The sequence below is a fragment of the Xenopus tropicalis genome, chromosome 2, assembly GCF_000004195.4.
Source record: "Xenopus tropicalis strain Nigerian chromosome 2, UCB_Xtro_10.0, whole genome shotgun sequence".
NCBI lineage: Eukaryota > Metazoa > Chordata > Amphibia > Anura > Pipidae > Xenopus > Xenopus tropicalis.
The window spans coordinates 113,259,479-113,281,841 of record NC_030678.2 but is presented as its reverse complement, the minus strand read 5'-3'; the positions used below and the strand labels follow the sequence as shown (position 1 = coordinate 113,281,841).

The window sequence follows — 22,363 nt, the reverse complement described above, 5'->3', positions numbered from 1 at the left end:
GGAATCAAGTACAAGCTACTGTTTTATTATTAGAGAGAAAAAGGAAACCATTTTTAAAAATTTGAATTATTTTATTAAAATGGAGTCTATGGGAGATGGCGTTTCCGTAATTCTGAACTTTCTGGATAATGGGTTTCCAGATAAGGAGTCTGATACCTGTATTCTTAATATTTAAATATAATTATTAAAATGTAAATATAAAATAATCTCTTTAACTTTCCCATTGTTTCAAAAATAAACTTATATATTTCGATAACAATCTATGTTAACTTCTACCTTAATCTTTAGGGCTCGGGCACACGGGGAGATTAGTCGCCTGCGACAAATCTCCCTGTTTGCGGGCGACTAATCTCCCCAAGTTGCCATCCCACCGGCGACAATGTAAGACGCCAGTTGGATGGCACAATTTCTTACATTGTCGCCGGTGGGATGGCAGGGGAACAGGGAGATTTGTCGCGGGCGACTAATCTCCCCGTGTGCCAGAGCCCTTAGGCTGGCTGAAGATTCACTTATATACTGCGAGATTTGAACACTGTGCAAAAAATTGCATTGTTTTAGAATCCTAAGATAATTGTCTCCACCAAAATTTGATATCATTGATGCAATTTAGCATAAGCTGTTTGGGGAAAGTTAGGCTAAAACCTAGAATCAGATTTGTAAGGGGCATCATGTAAGAGGATCATAGACATTCGCTTACATACCCTTTAGTTAAGTGTGGTCTCTCTGGCATAAACAATGAGTGTACATTGGTACAGTGTGGAAATTCAACTGTGAATTTAACATGTGGCCAAAGGCCACTAAACAGCACTGTTTTCCCTTGCACCTAAATGCAGTAGTAGGCACACTGTGTGGATTGATACTAGGCACAAGAATAAATTAATGAAAGTTTGCGCTCATTTTTGTACTTAGCAACACTATGGGGCACATTTACTAAGCCACGAACGGGCTGAATGCGTCCGATTGCGTTTTTTTCGTAATGATCGGTATTTTGTGATTTTTTCGGAAAATTAACGCGACTTTTTCGTTACTAATACGATTTTTGCGAAAAAACGCGACTTTTTCGTAGCCATTCCGAAAGTTGCGATTTTTTCGTAGCGTTATAACTTGCGCAAAAAGTTGCGATTTTTTTGTAGTGTTAAAACTTGCGAAAAACGCAGCGCCTTTTAAGTTTTAACGGTACGAAAAAAGCGCAACTTTTCGCGCAAGTTTTAACGCTACGAAAAAATCGCAACTTTCAGAATGGCTACGAAAAACTCGCGTTTTTTCGCAAAAATCGTATTGGTAACGAAAAAGTCGCGATAATTTCCGAAAAGTCGTAAAGGTGCCGAAAAAAATCGGAAAAAATACGAAAAAGTCGCAAAATGTTCGTTTTCAAATCGGATTTTTCCAATTCGGACTCGGATTCGACCCATAGTAAATGTGCCCCTATATATATATATATATATATATATATATATATATATATATATATATACACACAGGTATGGGACCCTTTATCCAGAATGCTCGGGACCTGGGTCTTTCCGTAATTCGGATCTCCTACCTTAAGTCTGCTAATAAAATTATTTAAACAGTAATTTAATCCAATAGGATTGTTTAGGCTCCAATAAGGATTAATTATATCTTAGTTGGGATCAAATACAAGGTACTGTTTTATTATTACAGAGAAAAATGAAATCATTTTTAAAAATGTGAATTGTTTGATTAAAATGTCCAGAGTCTATGGGAAGTGGCCTTTCCGTAATTCGGCACTTTCTGGATAATGGGTTTCCGGATAAGGGGTCTGATACCTGTATGATAAATGATGCCCAGTTTTTTGCAAACTAAAAAAAACATCTAATTTTACATTGAACAGGTAAAACAAAATTTTACTGCAATAACATAACAATGGATCATTTACTATGGCAGTAAATTATACAGAGCCATTACTCAGCAGCAGCCTCTTAATTCTTATCAATTTGTCTATAAAATAACCAAAAATTCAATACCCTTGCCTTGCGGTTTATGTTTGGCAAGTAGCCTGTTTTTAGACATTAAAACAACACTTTCTATGTTACTTACAGGCAGCCTCAATACCCTAATTAATTGACCTAGTCATCATTCAACTTTGTAAGAAGAGGTTTAATTTCTTAAATCTAGAACTAAATAAAAAAAATAAATGTATCTACAAAATGGATAAAATTATAGTGCAGTTTGTTTAACAGCATTACAAACACAAGAGCATTGATACTGAGCCATATTAATTCTTTTATTAAACTGTTTTCTGTTACAGTGGTGTATAGAAATACATAGGAAGGCATGAAAGGATAGTGCAGTTTTAAAATATCAATAAAAACTGACTCTCAATCCACACATAAATATAGCAAAGTATACTAATCCTATAGTTTTCATATTGACAGAGAAATTTGGAATCGAAAAATATTATCTTGGAAACTATAAGTATAAATAGCCTTAAGAAGGCAGACACAGAAAATCCACACTCCACTTGTGCTTTTTGCCTTATTTAAGGAACCAAAGAACACCCCCCAAAAATACTACACACACACAATCCTTGTATCAAGTGACTTCCCTGGTTTGCAGCAAAATGATCATTTACTTCTCCTCTGCAGCAGGAAGAAATAAGAGTAGAGAAAGAGCAATATGTGAAAGTCATATGTGATAAGATTACTTTTAGATTAAACAAAGTAACAATTCAATATAATACCTCCTTGCTCTTTCCATTTAATAGAATCTTTGTCTATAATAAGGATTCATTATATCTTAGTTGGGATCAAGTACAATGTACTGTTTTATTTTTATAGAGAAAAAGGAAATCTTCTTGAAAAATTTGAATTATTTGATTTAAAAGGACTTTATGGGGAATGGCTATCCCATAATTCTGAGCTTTCTGGATAACAGGTTTCCGGATAACGCATCCCATACCTATACAACAAAACTGTACCTTACTTAAAGGAAAGAGACTTCCTCCCATACAATGGGCAGTTCTCTGCTTCAAAAAGCAACACATTAGCAGTGCAAAGGATGAATAATTTTCATCTCTCAGAAATCTAGAGGTACAGTAATCACTTTAATATTGTGACCATAGTTTTATGTTACATTGTTTCCAATTATAAAACTAAATGTATTACGAATTATGTACAAAGCCTCATAAACAGAAAAAAAACTTAAAGGGCTTTGTCAACCAAATGGAATTCTTAGGAACTTTCCAATATACATTCATCAAAATGTATTAGTTATTGTAAATGTTATTTGTTAATGTAATGGCAGGTAACAGCAGAGTTTGTTTATCCCTTCTGGTTCTCTGAATCTCATTCTTAAAACAATGTGGCAGGAGTCAGTTCTTCTCTGGGTGGTTTAATCAGCCTTAACCAGACAGCTTGCAACACTATTACAGCAAGAAGCGCAGAAAATGTAGCTTTTAATAGCAACTACATTTTCAAATAATTTAGGACATAACCATATGACATTTTTAAGCAAAGTATATTGGAAAATTACAATTTCTTCTATTATATACAGATTTTGGGTAGAAGACCCCTTTAGTAAAACACAAGAGAAGATGACTAGTGCTGGCATCATGTACAACCTTGCCAATTTTTAAATATCCATTCAGTTTCAAAGCTAAACCAAACAAACAAAAACAACAGAAGGTACAAAATGTGTATAGAGATACATTTTAGATAGCTTCCCATGTCCCATCATGTCAATTAATTCAAGCTTATCATTATCAAATCTTTTTCCATAGCAATGAATGCTGTGATGCGCTAGGCCACAGTGCATCATATAAGCCATGTCAAGTCGAAAGACAATTTGTCTTTTTTTGCTAATTAATTTTATTTGGAGCACATTTTCCTTAAATGAAATGTTACTTTATCTGTTAATTTGTGGCATAGCGTATAGGTATACAGTATGTGCTATACTTTGGGCCATTAGTGAAGAAACAAATTCTAAGCATTACCTACCTTCCACTTCACTTGCACTGTCCCGAGATGAATGACTGACTGGGCTCTGGGACATCACAGACTGATTTTCAGAATGAGCTTTAGTGAGAGGATTTTCATCAGTTTCCCCTATTCCTTGGTTTTCCTTAGATCTGTTTTCTCTGGCTTTTCCTGCTTTCCTTTTCTTTTCTCCAGGAATGGGTGTTGGCTTTGGGATGGGTTTAACAAACTGGACACTTGGTCTGACATTTAATTTGGAAAAACACAAAATCAGATTAATAGAATGTTTTGCTAAAGGGTATTTGAATGAATCTACAAATGAAATGCACAGTAATGCTAAAAAACACAATTCAATTTTAATTTTCTTTGCAGCACGCTTTAGGAACAAACACACACATAGTCAAAAAAGGTATCTCGGAAAAAGACAGGCTCTAAATTAAAAAAATCAAATGATTATCTTACTGTTGTTGTTCATTCTGTAAGAGCAAGAACAGAAAATGAAGTTTGGTCAACTTTGCTGAGGAGCACTCCAACATAAACAGAGTATTTCTAAATTTAAGGCTAATGCCACATGGAGCGTATGGAAAACCAAGCTGAAAGCCGCTTGCCAAGAATATTCTACATGTGCTTAAAAATGCTCCTACCTATGTCTACACCCGATAGCATTGAATACACTCAGGTGCAGGCATATGTATCTGATATCCACTGAAAATGCAAAGTCTCACATTTTTTGGCTGATATTGGCTACATGTGCCTGGCACCTGAGCGTATTCAAAGCTATCTCAGTTTCAACATTTTGATATGTTTACTACGACTTTTTTGGAAACAGGATTGCAATAAAACATATTAATGCAATAGGCAGTTAATAACAGAAACCCCTAAATAAAACATTTCCTAAAAAAACATTCTATACAAGTGAACATCTATAGAAGTGAATAGAGAGCTGTAGAGTTCCTCCCAGGGAACTGCAGTGAACTCTATTTTCACCCTTTGCAATATGCCCCATTGTATTGGGACATTTTAAAAATACAATATAGATAAAAATGTATACATTTAAAAAATGCTACTGTTAGATGCTAACCCTTTGCATCTTCCATGCCCCCCACTATGCCCTAAATATGCAGCCCACACATTACAGAGCATCCTGTGAGAGTGAAAGTATATTATAGTGATTATTCTAGCTAAATTAAAGTTATCCAGTATAGAAAGCCTTTATTCATTTGCCAGTGAGACACATTCTAAATGCCCCTTCTGGTTCTCCCATAAATAATGGATACTTGTACCAGTTTACAGTGGGACATTATCCGCACTTACAATGAAGGGAGGTCCTCGATTTATTAAAAGGTTTGACGAAAGAAATAGCGGATAAATAGATGTTCATAATAAAATGCCACATAGTTTATTGCCTAATTGTCTGTACTGAAAAGCAGATTTCTAGTCTTGGTGCTTTTTTGTTCTGCCAGCCTGTGTTTCAGCAACATGCAAGAAGAATGACTTGAGGCATACAAGAGAAAAAACTAACGTGATCCATTACTGTGATTTTTTAAGTAGTTACAGAAAGCCCAAAGCACTTTTCATTAATAGACGCGCTATCGTTGCACAGACATGGTTTAAAAGTAATTATAGTATTTTATCAGTTAATAATGTTTCCAAAGCTAAGGGCAGCCTTACTAGGCGTTTGAGCTTGCTGGATATGTATTTGTAACAAAGCATTTATTTCATGAATATAACAAATTTACAGGAGGATGCTTTTTTTTTAGATAATTTATCATATGATTTAAAAGAATTATTTACTAAAATGAGTTCTAAATTGCACTGGCAGTGTGTGAGATCTATGAGACAAACATTTGTTTCTACAGCAAATAACCTACTCATACAATAAATCCCAAATTAATAGCATCAGCAATTGCTTGTGCCATGTAAAGATTGTAAGGCTAAGGTGCTGGCAGCTACAAAAAAGTACTAAGCATTGTTTACAGCTTTATGAATGGGGACCTCAGATAAATTAGGCTCAGTGCATTGCACCCCTCCTGGGAAGTACATGCAAGCCAAAAGAAACAGCCTAAAGGACATGTAAAGCCTACATCTGCCTACAATATATATCAGTTGGGCACGTCTCCCCCACCTAAATGTCATCATTTGTACTGCTTATATCCTCTCCATTTGCTAGCCCCATCATATTTTCCTAAAGCAAATAGCAGCTTTCACCAGGTGGTCATTTTTCCTCTCATAGATAATCAGGCATTTAAATCTGCAAACAGCATACACACACAAAAACCCTTATTCAGCATACAATTCATCAAGAATACAGTCTCACACAGGCAGAACTGTCTTTGATAAAAGTTCTGCTTTGTCTGTGCTGAGCTCAGGAGAGGAGGTTAGGAGAAAAAATTGAAGCAGACAGCTACAGCAGAGTTTCTATGGGAACCAGCAATACCATCTCTTTACTGGGTGCTAGACTGGGGGGCATGTTTAGTAACCTGAGAACAACCGAGCATGCTCATAAGCCAGAAGTCAAAGCAAATTCCTGAGGGAGGGGGCTGAGTGGGTTACAGAAGTAGATCTAAGTGATTAAGAAGATGTTGCAGCCTTACTATTAACCTCTGGACAACCAGTGTGGCAGGTACTGAAAGATTTCAAAGAGGCTGTTCACTGATTTTTGAGTGTGGGGTTTACATGTCCTTTAAATCAGTGTGCTTTCGCTGTATACATTAAGACAAATTGCACTGCTGTTAATAGATGCTGCCTTTGGCACAAAACCATAACCTGAATGCTCGCATGTGAAATCAGAGTGTTCTGTCAATAGTGAGTAAAAAACAGAACAATATTCTGTGTATGTTAAAAAGAATATGAAATGAGCACAAAAGCACCTATAAATTGTACCTGCTGACCCCATTAAACAATGAATTAATGTCAGTTTTACCACATTTCAGTGGAGCAGGTCTAAAATGGCAAGAAGATGCATAAAAGGAGCAAAAGCTGTTGGGCATTTATCCCTAAAGATATGATACAGGACCTCAGCTAGTCTTGGAATCAGTCTGATTTTTTAAATGTTTTTAAATTTTAAATGTTACCATCCAAGGTGATTTCTTAAGTGGCTGCCGGAAACGGAGTACAGTGTACTTCTCAGTAACTTACACAATGAGGCCTATTTATCATACTGTGTAAAAAATGATTTATGCCAGAAAAATAATGGTTGATTTCTAAAAAAAAAAAAGTGTATTTTTTCAATTGCTGACATTTATTTTCTACCATTATATGATGGCACACCCCTTTCAAGTCAATGGGAAAAACTTCAAATACATAAACAGCAAATACATTTCTACAATAAAAAACGCCATTAAAAAATATGAATTTTTTTTTTTTTGCTGAAGTTTCACCATTTTTTACACAGCATTTTCAAGAAGCTGCTGCTTTTTATGCCAAAGTTTTTTGCTGAAAATGTGTACAAAAATGTATACAGCTTAATAAATGCACTTTTATTAACATGACAATGCCTGCCGGTGGTGATATGTGATGTGTTATATGTGATGTATTTGGTCACCTTTTTAACACAGAAAGATAAATAGGCCCCTAACGCTACGAAAAAGGCGCGACTTTGCGCGCAAGTGTTAACGCTACGAAAAAATACGAAAAAATTGCGACTTTGCGCAACTTTCGTAATGGCTACGAAAAACTCGCATTTTTACGCAAAAATCGTAAAGACGCAGAAAAACCCGCGTTTTTACGCAAAAATCGTAAAAACGCCAAAAAAAAGGCAAAAAATACGAAAAAAATCGCAAAATGTTCGTTTCCAATCGGAATTTTTCCAATTCGGATTCGAAATCGTGTCTTAGTAAATCAGCCCCTAGGTATAGTTTGATGCATGGCCAGTAATCCCTTCTCTCAGCTTCTGAGTTCCTGCAAGATTCTTGCCTCTAGGGTCTGATGGAGGCAATGGAGCTTACATAACTGCCAAGTCTGATCTGCAGTAGTAAAGAAGCTTACTCTTAGGGGTCTTACACACAGGCTTTTTTTCTGACATGTAGCAGGCATGAATGCAATATGTCAAAATGTACCTGCATTCAGTTGACATTTATGTCAACTTCCTAAAGTACTGTCTGATAAAGCAGACTGAACATTGCAATGCAGTAATAAGCACAATAGTGCCCAGCATGACACACATATTAATAGGTGCCAGTGTGTATTGTTTTCAGCTTGTTTGTTTACATAACTTTTAACATGCTGATGAGGAAAATGTATCTTGTGATTTATGTAATGAAATAGTCCATTCTAGTTTATAGTAAAATTTAAACTGAATTGACACAGCATTTTACATATACTTTAAGTGGTAAAGGGAAGCAAAGAAGTGTTGGTTAGGTAGGCTTGAAGGCAAGGCAAAAAATAAGAATTCTTTACAGGGATAGGCACTTCAATGAATGTAAAGAAAAAACATTACAAACTGTGACACTCGAACCTACAGGGGGATCTGGTTCAGTGTCTTAGGGCCGCTTCCCACAGTCTTTTAGGGTAAACATAGCAGTCACAGAGGTTGCTCTCTTAAAGGCAAGTGCCAGCAGTTTATTTTGTTACAAAACTTCAGTAACAAACACACAATAAGAAACAGGAAAATAAACCCTTGCACCAGAGCGCTGGCTAAACACAATTGGCAGCCTAACTACAGTCGGGTGGCTTTTCCAACTCCAACTTAGTAGAAGCAAACAAAATCAGAAATCATAAGTACCTTTCCCATGCAGCGCAGCTCCTGCTACCTGTGTAGTGGGGACTCCCCCCACTGGAGTCTTTTTAAAAGGCTCTCAGCTGCAGCAATCACCTTGCTGCTAAGGTCTGTATTAAAGGGCTGGGTTTGTGATTAATTATTCCATGTTCCAGGGTACCAACTATGCAAAACCCTGGGAGAGACATATCGTCCATCTACAACTAACCCAGCCATTTTATTACACATCCCCCCACCCAGCTCTGCCCTAGAGGGGTGAGCGACCATGGACATTAAGGAATATAACCTTGAGAGCCCATCAGCATTGCCTTGTTTAATTCCAGCCCTGTGTTCCACAGTGAAACTGAAGGGTTGCAAACTCAGGAACCACCTAGTAACCCTTGCATTTTTCTCTTTGTTTTGGCTCATCCAAGTAAGCGGGGCATGGTCTGTAATGAGCCTAAACTGTCTACCCAAGAGATAATATCTTAGGGATTCTAGAGCCCATTTTATGGCTAAACATTCTTTTTCTACAATTGAATAATTCCTCTCCTGGGAATTAAGTTTCCTACTCAAGTAGTAAACTGGGTGCTCCTCACCATTAATCTCCTGTGACAGAACAGCTCCTAAGCCGACATCTGAGGCATCTGTTTGCACAATAAATCCCTTCCTAAAATCAGGTGCCACCAAAACTGGATGGGCACAGAGGGCTTCTTTTAATTTGACAAATGCTTCTTCAGCTTCTGTTGACCACCGTACCACTACAGGGGCTTTTGCTTTAGTAAGGTCAGTTAAAGGGCTGGCAATAGTAGCAAAGTCAGGTATGAACCTTCTGTAGTAGCTAGTTAAGCCCAGAAATGTCCTGACTTGTTTCTTGGTGGAAGGCCTTGGCCAATTTTGAATAGATTCCACCTTTGTGACTTGTGGTTTAACTAGTCCCCTTCCTATTGAGAACCCCAAGTATTTGGCCTCTTCAAGCCCAATAGTACATTTTGCGGGATTGGCAGTTAAACCAGCATTTCTAATTGAGTCTACCACAGCCTGAACTTTTGCTAGGTGTGATTCCCAATCTGTGCTATGAATGACTATATCGTCAAGGTAGGCAGCAGCATAACGACCATGGGGCTTTAGAATTCGGTCCATCATTCTTTGAAAAGTTGCTGGGGCCCCATGTAGCCCAAAAGGTAGGACCTTATATTGGAACAGCCCATCTGGGGTGGAAAATGCAGTTTTTTCCCTTGCTTGTTTTGTAAGAGGCACCTGCCAATAACCTTTTGTCAGGTCAATAGTTGTGAGGTATCTTGCTTTGCCTAACCGCTCTATCAGTTCGTCAACCCTGGGCATGGGATAAGCATCAAATTTAGATATAGCATTTACCTTGCGGTAATCATTGCAGAACCTAATTTCCCCATTGGGTTTTGGGACAAGGACAATGGGACTACTCCATTCACTTTGGGATTCTTCAATCACATCAAGCTCCAGCATTTTCTTTATCTCTCTACTAACAACCTCTCTACGAGCTTCTGGTATTCTGTATGGTTTAAGATGTACCCTGTTACCCGATTCTGTAATAACGTCATGTTCAATTATTTTAGTTCGCCCTGGCATAGCGGAGAAAACATCCTTGTTACGGTTAACAAATTCTCTGACCTCACGCTTTTGGGGAGTTGACAGGGTGTCTGCTATATTAACCTCTGGTGCTTCTTTCATATCAATCGGAGAGTCTGGAGACTGTGTTGCCATTAAGACTTCCCTGTCTTTCCATGGCTTTAGCAGGTTAACATGATATATCTGTTCAGGCTTCCTTCTACCTGGTTGCCGTATTTTATAGTTAACCTCGCCAACTCTTTCAATTACCTCATAAGGGCCCTGCCAGGTTGCTAGATATTTATTCTCTACAGTAGGGACTAAAACAAGTACTCTGTCCCCTGGCTGAAATACACGCAGCCTAGCGTTCCTATTGTATGAGTTTCTTTGAGCTTCCTGTGCTTTTAGCATGTGCTCACGTACAATCTGAGCCACATGTTCTATCACACTACGGTGAGGGGTAGTTTCATGCTCCCAGGTTTCTTTAACGGTGTCCAGCAACCCTCTGGGGTGCCGACCATACAACAATTCAAACGGGGAAAAACCTGTTGAGGATTGGGGAACTTCCCTGATTGCAAACATTAGGTAAGGCAGCAAGAAGTCCCAATTTTTCCCATCCTTATCAATCACTCTACGGAGCATGGTTTTTAAGGTTTTATTAAACCTTTCGACAAGACCATCTGACTGCGGGTGGTATACAGATGTCCTGAGATGCTTTATTTGCAACAATTTGCACAACTCTTTTGTAACCCTGGACATAAATGGTGTCCCTTGGTCTGTCAGAATTTCCCTGGGGATACCCACCCTACTAAACATGAACATTAGTTCTTTCGCTATACTCTTTGCTGTAGTATTGCGTAGGGGAATAGCCTCAGGGTAATGTGTGGCATAGTCCACAACAACTAGAATGTACTGGTGACCCCTAGCAGACTTTATAAGTGGACCGACCAGGTCCATTGCTATCCTATCAAACGGTACATCAATTATTGGCAAAGGCACAAGTGGGCTCCTATATGCTTTCTGGGGAGCAGTACGCTGGCAGTCAGGGCATGAGGAACAATAGTTGCTAATGGCAGCAAACACCCCGGGCCAGTAAAATCGCCTTAAAACACGTTCTTTTGTTTTCTCCACCCCTAAATGCCCTCCTAATACGTGACTGTGTGCTAGCCTTAGCACAGTATTACGGAAGGCCTGGGGAACCAACAACTGTTTATGTATGTCATCACCTCTCTTTTCTACACGATATAGAAGGTCTTTAGACACTTCAAAATAAGGATAAAAAAGGGAGCCATCTGGGTTATTTCTAACACCATTTGTCACCTGAACATTACGCCTAGGTTCCAGCAAAGTGGGATCTTCCCACTGTGCACTCTTAAAATTAACGGGGCTGACTTCTAAGTCAGCTAATTCCCTCTCAGGCTCATCAGAGGTGCGGGGCTCTGTATCACTGCTTGTATTGTCCCCTACCAAAACCTGAAGCGGGGTTGGGGCCTTGCAGCCTACCCACTACGTAATACCTCATCAGACTGCACATCAGCAAAGGGAAATGCATATTCAAGGTCATTTGACCTTAAGGACTCTTGTGACTTATAGGTGACAAAAGCCCATAAATTCAAAAAAAAAAGGAAAATCTCTCCCCAAAACCACTTCGTATGCCAGCTGGGGAACCACTCCGACTTGGTAATCCATAGACCCAGATGGGGTAGACAGGGTGACCTGGGCGGTAGGATAATCCTGTCTATCTCCATGTACACAGACAACTCCCACTTGTTTTGCATGATTAATTTTACTTTGAGGCACAAGGGACCTGGTTACTAGGGTTACCATACTCCCTGAGTCAAGTAATGCTTGTACCTCTTTCCCATTTACTTTTATGGTACACCATTGTGGTTTTCCCGCATAACAACTTACAACCTCTGAACCTGCCTTTCTTGTAAGCAACGAGTGGGGTTTACCCCTGTAACTCATATCACATTGCATAGGTTCAACATTTAAAGGGCAGTCTTTAGACATATGTCCATATTCAAAACATTTGAAACATTTTACTGTATTATCAAACTGCCGTCTAGTGCCAAGCTGTTCCCCATCGTCCTTTAACTTTGAACCAGTCTTACCAGACCTAGTGTGACTTAGGATCTTGGTACCAGAGAACCGCTCTGCTCTCGGTGGGTTACTAAGTTCTCCAGCAGCAATGTATCTTTCGACCAAGGCGACCAACTGGTCAACATTCTGGGGGTCACTTTGACTTACCCACCGTCGTAGTGAAGCTGGTAAAGCCCTCAGGAAGCGATCCATTACAAGCAACTCTACAATATGGATGGCAGAGTTGATGTCAGGCTGTAACCACTTCCTAGCCAAATGTATCAGGTCAAACATCTGCGATCGGGCAGCCTTGTCTGGAACAAAAGACCAAGAGTGGAATCTTTGGGCCCGGACTGCAGCTGTCACTCCCAGATGTGCAAGAATTTCTGCCTTCAATTTACTGTAGTTGCTGGCCTCTGCAGGTTCCAGATCATAATATGCCTTCTGGGGTTCTCCACTTAGGAAAGGCGCTAGTAAACTTGCCCATTCTCCAGCTGGCCATCCTTCCCTCTCAGCGGTGCGTTCAAAGGCTAGTAGGTATGCCTCAACATCATCAGTGGCTGCCATCTTTTGCAGGTAATGACTTGCCCGTATCAGCTTATTCGCTTGCTGTGTGGCCACAGGGTTTGCATTGACCTTTTCTGATAAGGCCTGGATTTCCTGTTGCACCATTTGTACAGCCGCCTGCTGTTCCTCACGGGCCTCTGCCTGTACTTCTGCCAATTGTCGCACTAACGTTTCAGTGCTTTCCTTCTGGATTTTGGCAAGGGTAGCAACACTTTCTCCATGTTGTACAACCAGCTGCTGCAAAGCTGCAACACTCTGAGCAGCTTGTCTGTTTGTTTCTTGCTGCACTGCAGTGGACTGAATGAGAGCTTTTATAACATCCTCCATCTTGGCAACAACAGTACTTTTACCCTCAGACTTGAGTGTGGTGCCCGCATCCTCCACCACGTGTGACACTCGAACCTACAGGGGGATCTGGTTCAGTGTCTTAGGGCCGCTTCCCACAGTCTTTTAGGGTAAACATAGCAGTCACAGAGGTTGCTCTCTTAAAGGCAAGTGCCAGCAGTTTATTTTGTTACAAAACTTCAGTAACAAACACACAATAAGAAACAGGAAAATAAACCCTTGCACCAGAGCGCTGGCTAAACACAATTGGCAGCCTAACTACAGTCGGGTGGCTTTTCCAACTCCAACTTAGTAGAAGCGAACAAAATCAGAAATCATAAGTACCTTTCCCATGCAGCGCAGCTCCTGCTACCTGTGTAGTGGGGAAGAGACTCTCCCTCCCCCCACTGGAGTCTTTTTAAAAGGCTCTCAGCTGCAGCAATCACCTTGCTGCTAAGGTCTGTATTAAAGGGCTGGGTTTGTGATTAATTATTCCATGTTCCAGGGTACCAACTATGCAAAACCCTGGGAGAGACATATCGTCCATCTACAACTAACCCAGCCATTTTATTACAAAACATACACTGAATAAATGAACAGGATTAATTTAATGTTAGTATATTTTCTTTTTACATAAATATCAATATCAGTTTGAGTAACCACATGGTAACCAAACGTTAACTGTTCCCAAATCATGCAGTTTTTGGGTCCTAGTAAAATCAGGAATATTGAAATATTAATATGTTACAAAGGTACTTTCATAATCATACATTTGTTGGGCTTTGCCTTGCTGACCAGGAGGTGAGTATATATACATATATACATATTCCCATGTGGGACCGTTTAACCTTTAGGGGTTAAGCAGGGGTTTGTGCACTTGAAATACATCAAAATATCTTCGCTAACAATTGAAACTCTAGAACAGGAATGAGACCTAGCAGGCAGTCTGCTCTTTTATACCTCACTCTAAGGGCTCTGGCACACGGGGGAGATTAGTCGCCCGCGATAAGGGCTCTGGCACACGGGGGAGATTAGTCGCCCGCGAACAGGGAGTTAATCGCGGGCGACTAATCTCCCCCGTGTGCCAGAGCCCTTATCTCCCCGAGTTGCCTACCCCTGCCATCCCACCGGCGAACATGTAAGTCGCCGGCGGGATGGCAGACGCGGCGGCGCGATTTCGCGCAAATCGCCGAAAAATACTCCTATTATCCTATTATACACACCACAAAATTACATCAGACAATTTTATTTAATTTTAATTTATATAGGAAGAATCTGTGTTATCGTTGCTTTGCATACTGCATTTTAACAAAACAAATTTCAGTATTGTATAATATTTCACAATGAACTAGAAATTTTTTTTTTCCATGCATACTTACATGGTATGATCCACCATTTGTGCTTCTCTAATATACCGACAGGCAAAGGTAAACAGAGACTGATTGATTTTGATAAGTTCACTTCTTAAACAGTGCTCCTAAACAATACAAAAACCAAATGCATTATGGTGGTGTTAAAAGCAGTATTTATATCTTTTTAACAATTTAGCCAAAGTCAGCTCTCCTCCAGGTTATTCTACTGGCTTCAGATACCTTGTTTCAGGAGTCAGAATCAGAAGTGCAGAGAATATAAACAGCCAGACAGGCACAACTTTCATTAGCCATTATAATTACATATAACTTTAAAACCAATGAACATTTTTAACAAAGTTACTTATAGTTGCATTTTTTCATGACTCAAAACACAGTTTTTGAGTCGATGACCCTTTTAATGCTGAAATTGAGGTAGTGTGGTGAGTTTCATATTTAAACTTGTAACTTATAGTCAGTGGACTGACTAATTATCTGTGGCATAAAGATTGCTTTTAAAGGGATTAACATATTCCCTTGCTGTAGGCTCTGCTGTCAGTGAAGGAGTTAATGCACAGATTAGAGAGCCATTGCCCTAATTGTTTACCAGCATAAGGCATTGTCATGTGAAGTATCGGAGGCTACAGCATGCATTGTGCTCAACAGCTCAAACAACAGACACAAGTCACTTACTTTCCTATTGTTGTATTTCAGAACAGTGTACAGTTTATCTATTGCTTCCATCCTTGGAGTTGCTATGACCACTGCAGGTACGTAGCAACCACTTCTTGCTCGAGTTTTTGAAAATACAAAATCTCCAACCTGTAATAAAATATTATACAAACAGTATAACTTGCTGAGGCAGATAAACTCATTCTAATTTCTAGGCTAACTCTACTCTAGAAAGTGCCTGTTTGTGTTCAGTAAAGAATATGACAATCAAAGCAGGTAGGATTATCTGATTTTTCAAAGCAGCAATCTCCAGGTCCTCTCCCTCCATTTACCAAACCAAAAGTTGTGAAAGCATAGCAGTTCCACATGATAATACAGAGTGTATCTTTCCTAAATATGCTTAAATTCAAGATAATTCTGAACGTATACATTTGATGCCACTGTATAAAGACCCATCTATCTAATACAAACTATGCCAGGGGTCCTTACTCATGAGCCACAGTCAAATGTAAAAAGACAAGCAACTAAAGCATCATAAATGGAGGTGCAAAATAAGGGCTAATGTTGGCTATTAGGTAGCCTCTATACACACTATCAGCTACCACCAAGTCAGGAATTTAAAAATAACTACCTGGTTTGGGGGCACTAAGAGCAACATCCAAGGGGTTGATGAGCAACAACATATTGCTCACGAGCCACTGGTTGGGGATCACTGAACTATACAAAAACTCTGCATTTTGTATTATCCACAATGGAAAGTATATTACTGTATTATCCACACTGTATTGTAATATCTACAATAGACAACACAGCCCAAATGCTATGTTAATTGTGAGTCTGGGGGTTGTTTAGAGCTCAAGAGCATAAATGAGGATAAATTAAAATGCTTTGTTTATGTTTAGAACTCAGGCGAAAACTATTAAAATAAAGAGGGTGAAATATAATTAAAATGATAATGTTTAATGCCTGCTTGGCGGTAGAGGTAGGTATAATGAAAGAATTGTATAAATCTCTCTCCCACAGGTTGTACTGGACTCCAGGGTAGCAGAACATATACCTGGTACCTGATTCCTGCCATACTTTAACCCTTTTACTGACAGCCATTTTGGTCAAAGCTGAACTTGTATTGCCAGACAGTTTTTGAACATTTTGCACCTAAAACCTAGCAAGCTTTTTATTTTTGTCAAAAACATGGGGAAAAAAATGCTTAGTTTTTTTTTAACCCATTTGGCATTAAGACAAAGCAATTGAATGCAGAAAATGCAAGTGAGTCCAGGAACTCAGATAGGCAAAGCTTTATAAATCTGCCCCTAACTGTCTCTTTTGTTATAGATGTTATAGATGAAAGGTATTATTTAGGCATCAATTTATTAAGCAGTGCTACATTTTTAAAGGAAGCAATTCAATCTATACAAAGCTTATGTTAGCACTATAATTAAATCAGTGTAACAGGGCATATTTATCAAAGAGTGAAAACGTTCATTGCAGGCCACTACAGTAGAATTATCTCCATATATCTTTTGATCTTTAGATTCATTTGTGTTGGTTTTTAGGGTATATATACAAGGGAATTGAATGTGGGAAGGGAAAGGGAATTTTTCATTGGTGAATTGTGGTAAGCTATGTTTCACTCTTTAATAAACATACTGAATATACTGGTGAATAATAATATGGGCCAAAACTTTGTCAGTGGCTTTAGGATAACTCACATCCTGATAAAAATTAAAAGGACTCATCAAACTGAGGGGCATCAGCCACAGGCTAACTGTATGGGATAACAGTCATTCCTGTGTTAAACTGCAATTCCTATTTCTGAATTTCATATCCATAATTGCTGTGTGCATAGTACTGCAATCCATTAGGAATTCATTAGAATACTGTCAGATCTAGATTTCCCCAAGTTACAGTCACTCAACCTGTAATCACTCATTATCTATGGGGCCAAGAACAAGCAAGTCTCAGATAAAACACATGAACCTGGGTGAGGTGCCAGGCAGTAAAATCCTGGGAACTCATTTAAAGCCCAGCAGCAGTCAGTTGACAGTGAAATGGGATTGTGTAAGCTTAAAATGTAGTTGGCAAAGTATAGCAATAACCTTTAGAGATGGACATGGCACAGCACCTCCTCTTCTTATGATAAAATTGGTTGGAACAATTTGATTTTCTCCATGGTTAAAATCCACAAGAGCACACTTTGAACTTGTACTTCTCAACACAGTTCCTACAAAAACAAGTACAAACATACAGTATCTCACTCAAGGAAAACATTTAGAACTGACTGCGGATTTTATTCTTCTAAAGTGTAGCAGCTAAATGATTAGTTTTACTAAGTAAAATTACTAATTATGGTCATTGGTGTTTATGTAAGTATTCCATAACAGACTTTCAAATGAGATTTTGGTACCTTGATAATAAAATCCATCAATGTCCGATCTTGCAATGACTTTCTGACCTCTCAGTGAGTCCCATGGTTTCTTTGTGATCTTTTGATGAATTTGCTTCTTTTCCTCCTTCTGATTACTCTGTAAATTGAATTCCCCCCATCATTATTATAATACAACTTTACTATCAATGTGACATTAACATACATTGGTTGTTAAATAATCTGTAATAGTGGCAACATAAGACAACATATTTTATTGAAAGTAGAGAATGTACAGTATATAAAGACTTTTTAGGCTGTTCACTTAGAAATACAATACCAATCTGTTCTGTCTGAAGATGTTTATCTGATTTTATTTTTATAGTACTACTTTGTATCTCTGTGAACCAGAATACATTTATCAATGTTAACAGTATAGTCTTTGTATTCGCAAAGGTAAGAATCTTCAGTGAACCCTGGGTGGGAATCATTTATCACTGAACTGCAATATGTTCAGGAATAACCTTGAAATACAGATTTGCAATAAATATGATATCATTTTATTATCATCAGTTTATAAACAGCTAATAGGGAAAAATAAGGATAAGTAAAAGTGTAGATGTATTTAAAGAAGCAACTGAAAGTTTAAAATGTCAAATATTTAAGTGCTGTTTAGTATTAGGAAGGCAGTGTGTGCAATACAAAAAACTGGTGCAATACAGAATTGCCACAGTGCTTTGAGCTCCATGTTGAAGAGCAGAGACCTACAGCTACCACCATAAACACACCAATGCCTGTGTTTGGCAGCACTGTATAAATGAATGGCGGGGGGAGGGAGATTATCTGGACCTACTAAAAAACATAGAAATGGGGTGTATGTTATGCTTTACATAAGGTATACCGTTCATACTTTTATACTATTATACGTTTTGAAGATGAGCCAGTTAATCAGTAGTCAATTAGCAATGTACCTAAGTATATATACTATTTTAAAAGAAAGTACCCTGAAATAAGTTTGAGGAAAAATCTAGGACATGTGCATGACCAGTAAATAACTGGACCCCATGATAATTTATCCAGATGCTACACATGGCAAGCCACTGGCATTATACTTTCAGAAATTGCATGGAGAATAATTTAAGCCAAGTCTTTTCCTATTGATTTATTTTTTTAATAATCCCTGTTCAGTATTGTTAAATAGCTCATGTGCCAATCATGAGGGAATGGGGGGCAGGAATCTGGTTCCAAGTGCATCAATGGACCCAAACACAGCCCTGAGTGACAGCAAATGTCAAGACAGTAACAAGGAAAGAAATGGAAAAAAAACAACCAATTATGTAGTAGTGCTGTTCTGGATTACTGTACTGAGTGGTCTGTTATTTTTGAGGATACGGTTGAAGGTGCAGAGAATGAAAGAGTATGTATCGGTGCAATTGTATTTATTCCTCCTTCTTTTGCCTTTCTGTCATGAAGATGGTATTCTAGGTTATATTTTGCTTCTAAATTCCCATAATAGGGTTAAGGGTCCAGGTTAGAATGTTAAATGTTTCATCACCACAGATTAGGCCTAGCTTTGAGATATACCTCAATAACACTTGTCTTGCAGGTTAGGGACAAAAATATATAAAATATATATTTTGCACACACTGAAGGAAAAATGTCTGCATTTTAGTGAAAAGAGACACGTTTAGTTACATGGTTTGTACAAAGTATGCATAAGCTGACGTGCCCCGTCAAGGCAGTGTCCTTGCGTCAGTCCTAACCTAGCGAAAAAAGAGAATATATTTTCTTTGGGGGGAGAAAGACCATACCTGCTTTTCTCTTTATATGGCATGACCTATTCCAAAGAAACCATTCAGTGAGTAAGCGAATAAATACCTTCTTAGATGCAAGGCTATCCTTTCACTAAAATGCAGACATTTTTCCTTCAGTGTGTGCAAAATAGTTTTTTAATTTTCTCTTGAAGCTATATAATGGAGTGCTGGGGTAATGTGCACCCAATTAGTTTTAATTGATTCATGGGATGAGCTGTATTTTTTGGATATATTTGTATGGTAAGGGGAAGTGGCTATTACCTAATTGAATACTTGCTCTCCCAAACCCGCCCCTTTAAGGATAGCCTTGCAGCTAAGAAGGTATTTATTCGCTTAATCACTGAATGGTTTCTTTGGAATAGGTCATGCCATATAAAGAGAAAAGCAGGTATGGTCTTTCTCCCCCCAAAGAAAATATATTCTCTTTTTTCACTAGGTTAGGACTGACGCAAGGACACTGCCTTGACGGGGCGCGTCAGCTTATGCATACTTTGTACAAACCATGTAACTAAACGTGTCTCTTTTCACTAAAATGCAGACATTTTTCCTTCAGTGTGTGCAAAATTGTTTTTTAATTTTCTCTTGAAGCTATATAATGGAGTACTGGAGTAATGTGTATAGTATATATATTATATATATATATATATATATATATATACAATGGCTTGCAAAAGTATTCGGCCCCCTTGAACTTTTCCACATTTTGTCACATTACAGCCACAAACATGAATCAATTTTATTGGAATTCCACGTGAAAGACCAATACAAAGTGGTATACACGTGAGAAGTGGAGCGAAAATCATACATGATGTCAAACATTTTTTACAAATAAATAACTGCAAAGTGGGGTGTGCATAATTATTCAGCCCCCTTTGGTCTGAGTGCAGTCAGTTGCCCATAGACATTGCCTGATGAGTGCTAATGACTAAATAGAGTGCCCCTTTGTGTAATCTAATGTCAGTACAAATACAGCTGCTCTGTGACGGCCTCAGAGGTTGTCTAAGAGAATATTGGGAGCAACAACACCATGAAGTCCAAAGAACACGCCAGACAGGTCAGGGATAAAGTTATTGAGAAATTTAAAGCAGGCTTAGGCTACAAAAAGATTTCCAAAGCCTTGAACATCCCACGGAGCACTGTTCAAGCGATCATTCAGAAATGGAAGGAGTATGGCACAACTGTAAACCTACCAAGACAAGGCCATCCACCTAAACTCACAGGCCGAACAAGGAGAGCGCTGATCAGAAATGCAGCCAAGTTCATGGTGACTCTGGAAGAGCTGCAGAGATCTACAGCTCAGGTGGGGAAATCTGTCCATAGGACAACTATTAGTCGTGCACTGCACAAAGTTGGCCTTTATGGAAGAGTGGCAAGAAGAAAGCCATTGTTAACAGAAAACAATAAGAAGTCCCGTTTGCAGTTTGCCACAAGCCATGTGGGGGACACAGCAAACATGTGGAAGAAGGTGCTCTGGTCAGATGAGACCAAAATGGAACTTTTTGGCCAAAATGCAAAACGCTATGTGTGGCGGAAAACTAACACTGCACATCACTCTGAACACACCATCCCCACTGTCAAATATGGTGGTGGCAGCATCATGCTCTGGGGGTGCTTCCCTTCAGCAGGGACAGGGGAGCTGGTCAGAGTTGATGGGAAGATGGATGGAGCCAAATACAAGTCAATCTTGGAAGAAAACCTCTTGGAGTCTGCAAAAGACTTGAGACTGGGGCGGAGGTTCACCTTCCAGCAGGACAACGACCCTAAACATAAAGCCAGGGCAACAATGGAATGGTTTAAAACAAAACATATCCATGTGTTAGAATGGCCCAGTCAAAGTTCAGATCTAAATCCAATCGAGAATCTGTGGCAAGATCTGAAAACTGCTGTTCACAAACGCTGTCCATCTAATCTGACTGAGCTGGAGCTGTTTTGCAAAGAAGAATGGGCAAGGATTTCATTCTCTAGATGTGCAAAGCTGGTAGAGACATATGCTAAAAGCCTGGCAGCTGTAATTGCAGCAAAAGGGGCTTCTACAAAGTATTGACTCAGGGGGCTGAATAATTACGCACACCCCACTTTGCAGTTATTTATTTGTAAAAAATGTTTGGAATCATGTATGATTTTCGTTCCACTTCTCACGTGTACACCACTTTGTATTGGTCTTTTTCACGTGGAATTCCAATAAAATTGATTCATGTTTGTGGCTGTAATGTGACAAAATGTGGAAAAGTTCAAGGGGGCCGAATACTTTTGCAAGCCACTGTATGTACATATATATATATAAAATAAAATAAAAAGCAGTTCACCACAAAACATATTAGGACCGATTCACTAAAGGCCAAAAAAACGAGTGATATTTATAGCATGCGTTAAAAATATTATAACTTCTTATATTTTGAGAATTAATGATCGAAATTACATAAGGATGGGTGGGCTGTGGAATTGCTATACCGCCAACAAAAGAACTAGCTTTTAGCTGGGCAAGGGTGACCTGTACCTGACAAAAACCCAAACCAGTGGCCAATTTTTCAGCCCAAACACACCTGAACTGCAGGCTTTAGGCCAATCTACACAGAACTGCTACAGAGATTAATTTACAAGGATGAAAATTAAGGGTAATCATTTTAACAACCTATATTTAGAAAAACAGTCCATAATAGAAAACAAAAAGCAACTTGAAATACAACTAAACTAATTATTTGTACTGTACTCAGTACAAATAAAACCAAACAATATTGTTTGAGGTGAACTACCTCTTTAATTTTGGCCAGCTTGGGTACTACTCTGTTGGATCTACCTATAGTGAAAGCATAATGTAAGGTGCCATTTCTTAGACTTTTCACCACATTTCTGAGCATTCATGCACCCTGCAGTGATCCGGAAAACTATTATATAGCAAAAACAAAAAGAAAAGTGATAAGACTGGAAAAGTGATAAGACTTGATTTGTATATCAAGGCCTAAAAAGATAGT

General features: G+C 38.7%; 1 protein-coding gene across 2 annotated transcripts in view; it reads right to left on the bottom strand.

Annotated features, from left to right (window-relative positions):
- The window catches only part of vwa3b (von Willebrand factor A domain containing 3B), a 75,799-nt gene that overhangs the window by 20,852 nt on the left and 32,584 nt on the right, over nucleotides 1-22,363 (bottom strand). For both annotated transcript variants that reach the window (XM_002931645.4, XM_031897019.1), the window contains 5 exons: nucleotides 17,620-17,737; nucleotides 17,312-17,436; nucleotides 15,237-15,365; nucleotides 14,574-14,671; nucleotides 3,960-4,180 (listed from right to left, as the gene is read on the bottom strand). In XM_002931645.4, coding sequence (XP_002931691.3) covers nucleotides 3,960-4,180; nucleotides 14,574-14,671; nucleotides 15,237-15,365; nucleotides 17,312-17,436; nucleotides 17,620-17,737 — 691 coding nt within the window. The remainder of the gene's footprint in view (nucleotides 1-3,959; nucleotides 4,181-14,573; nucleotides 14,672-15,236; nucleotides 15,366-17,311; nucleotides 17,437-17,619; nucleotides 17,738-22,363) is intronic.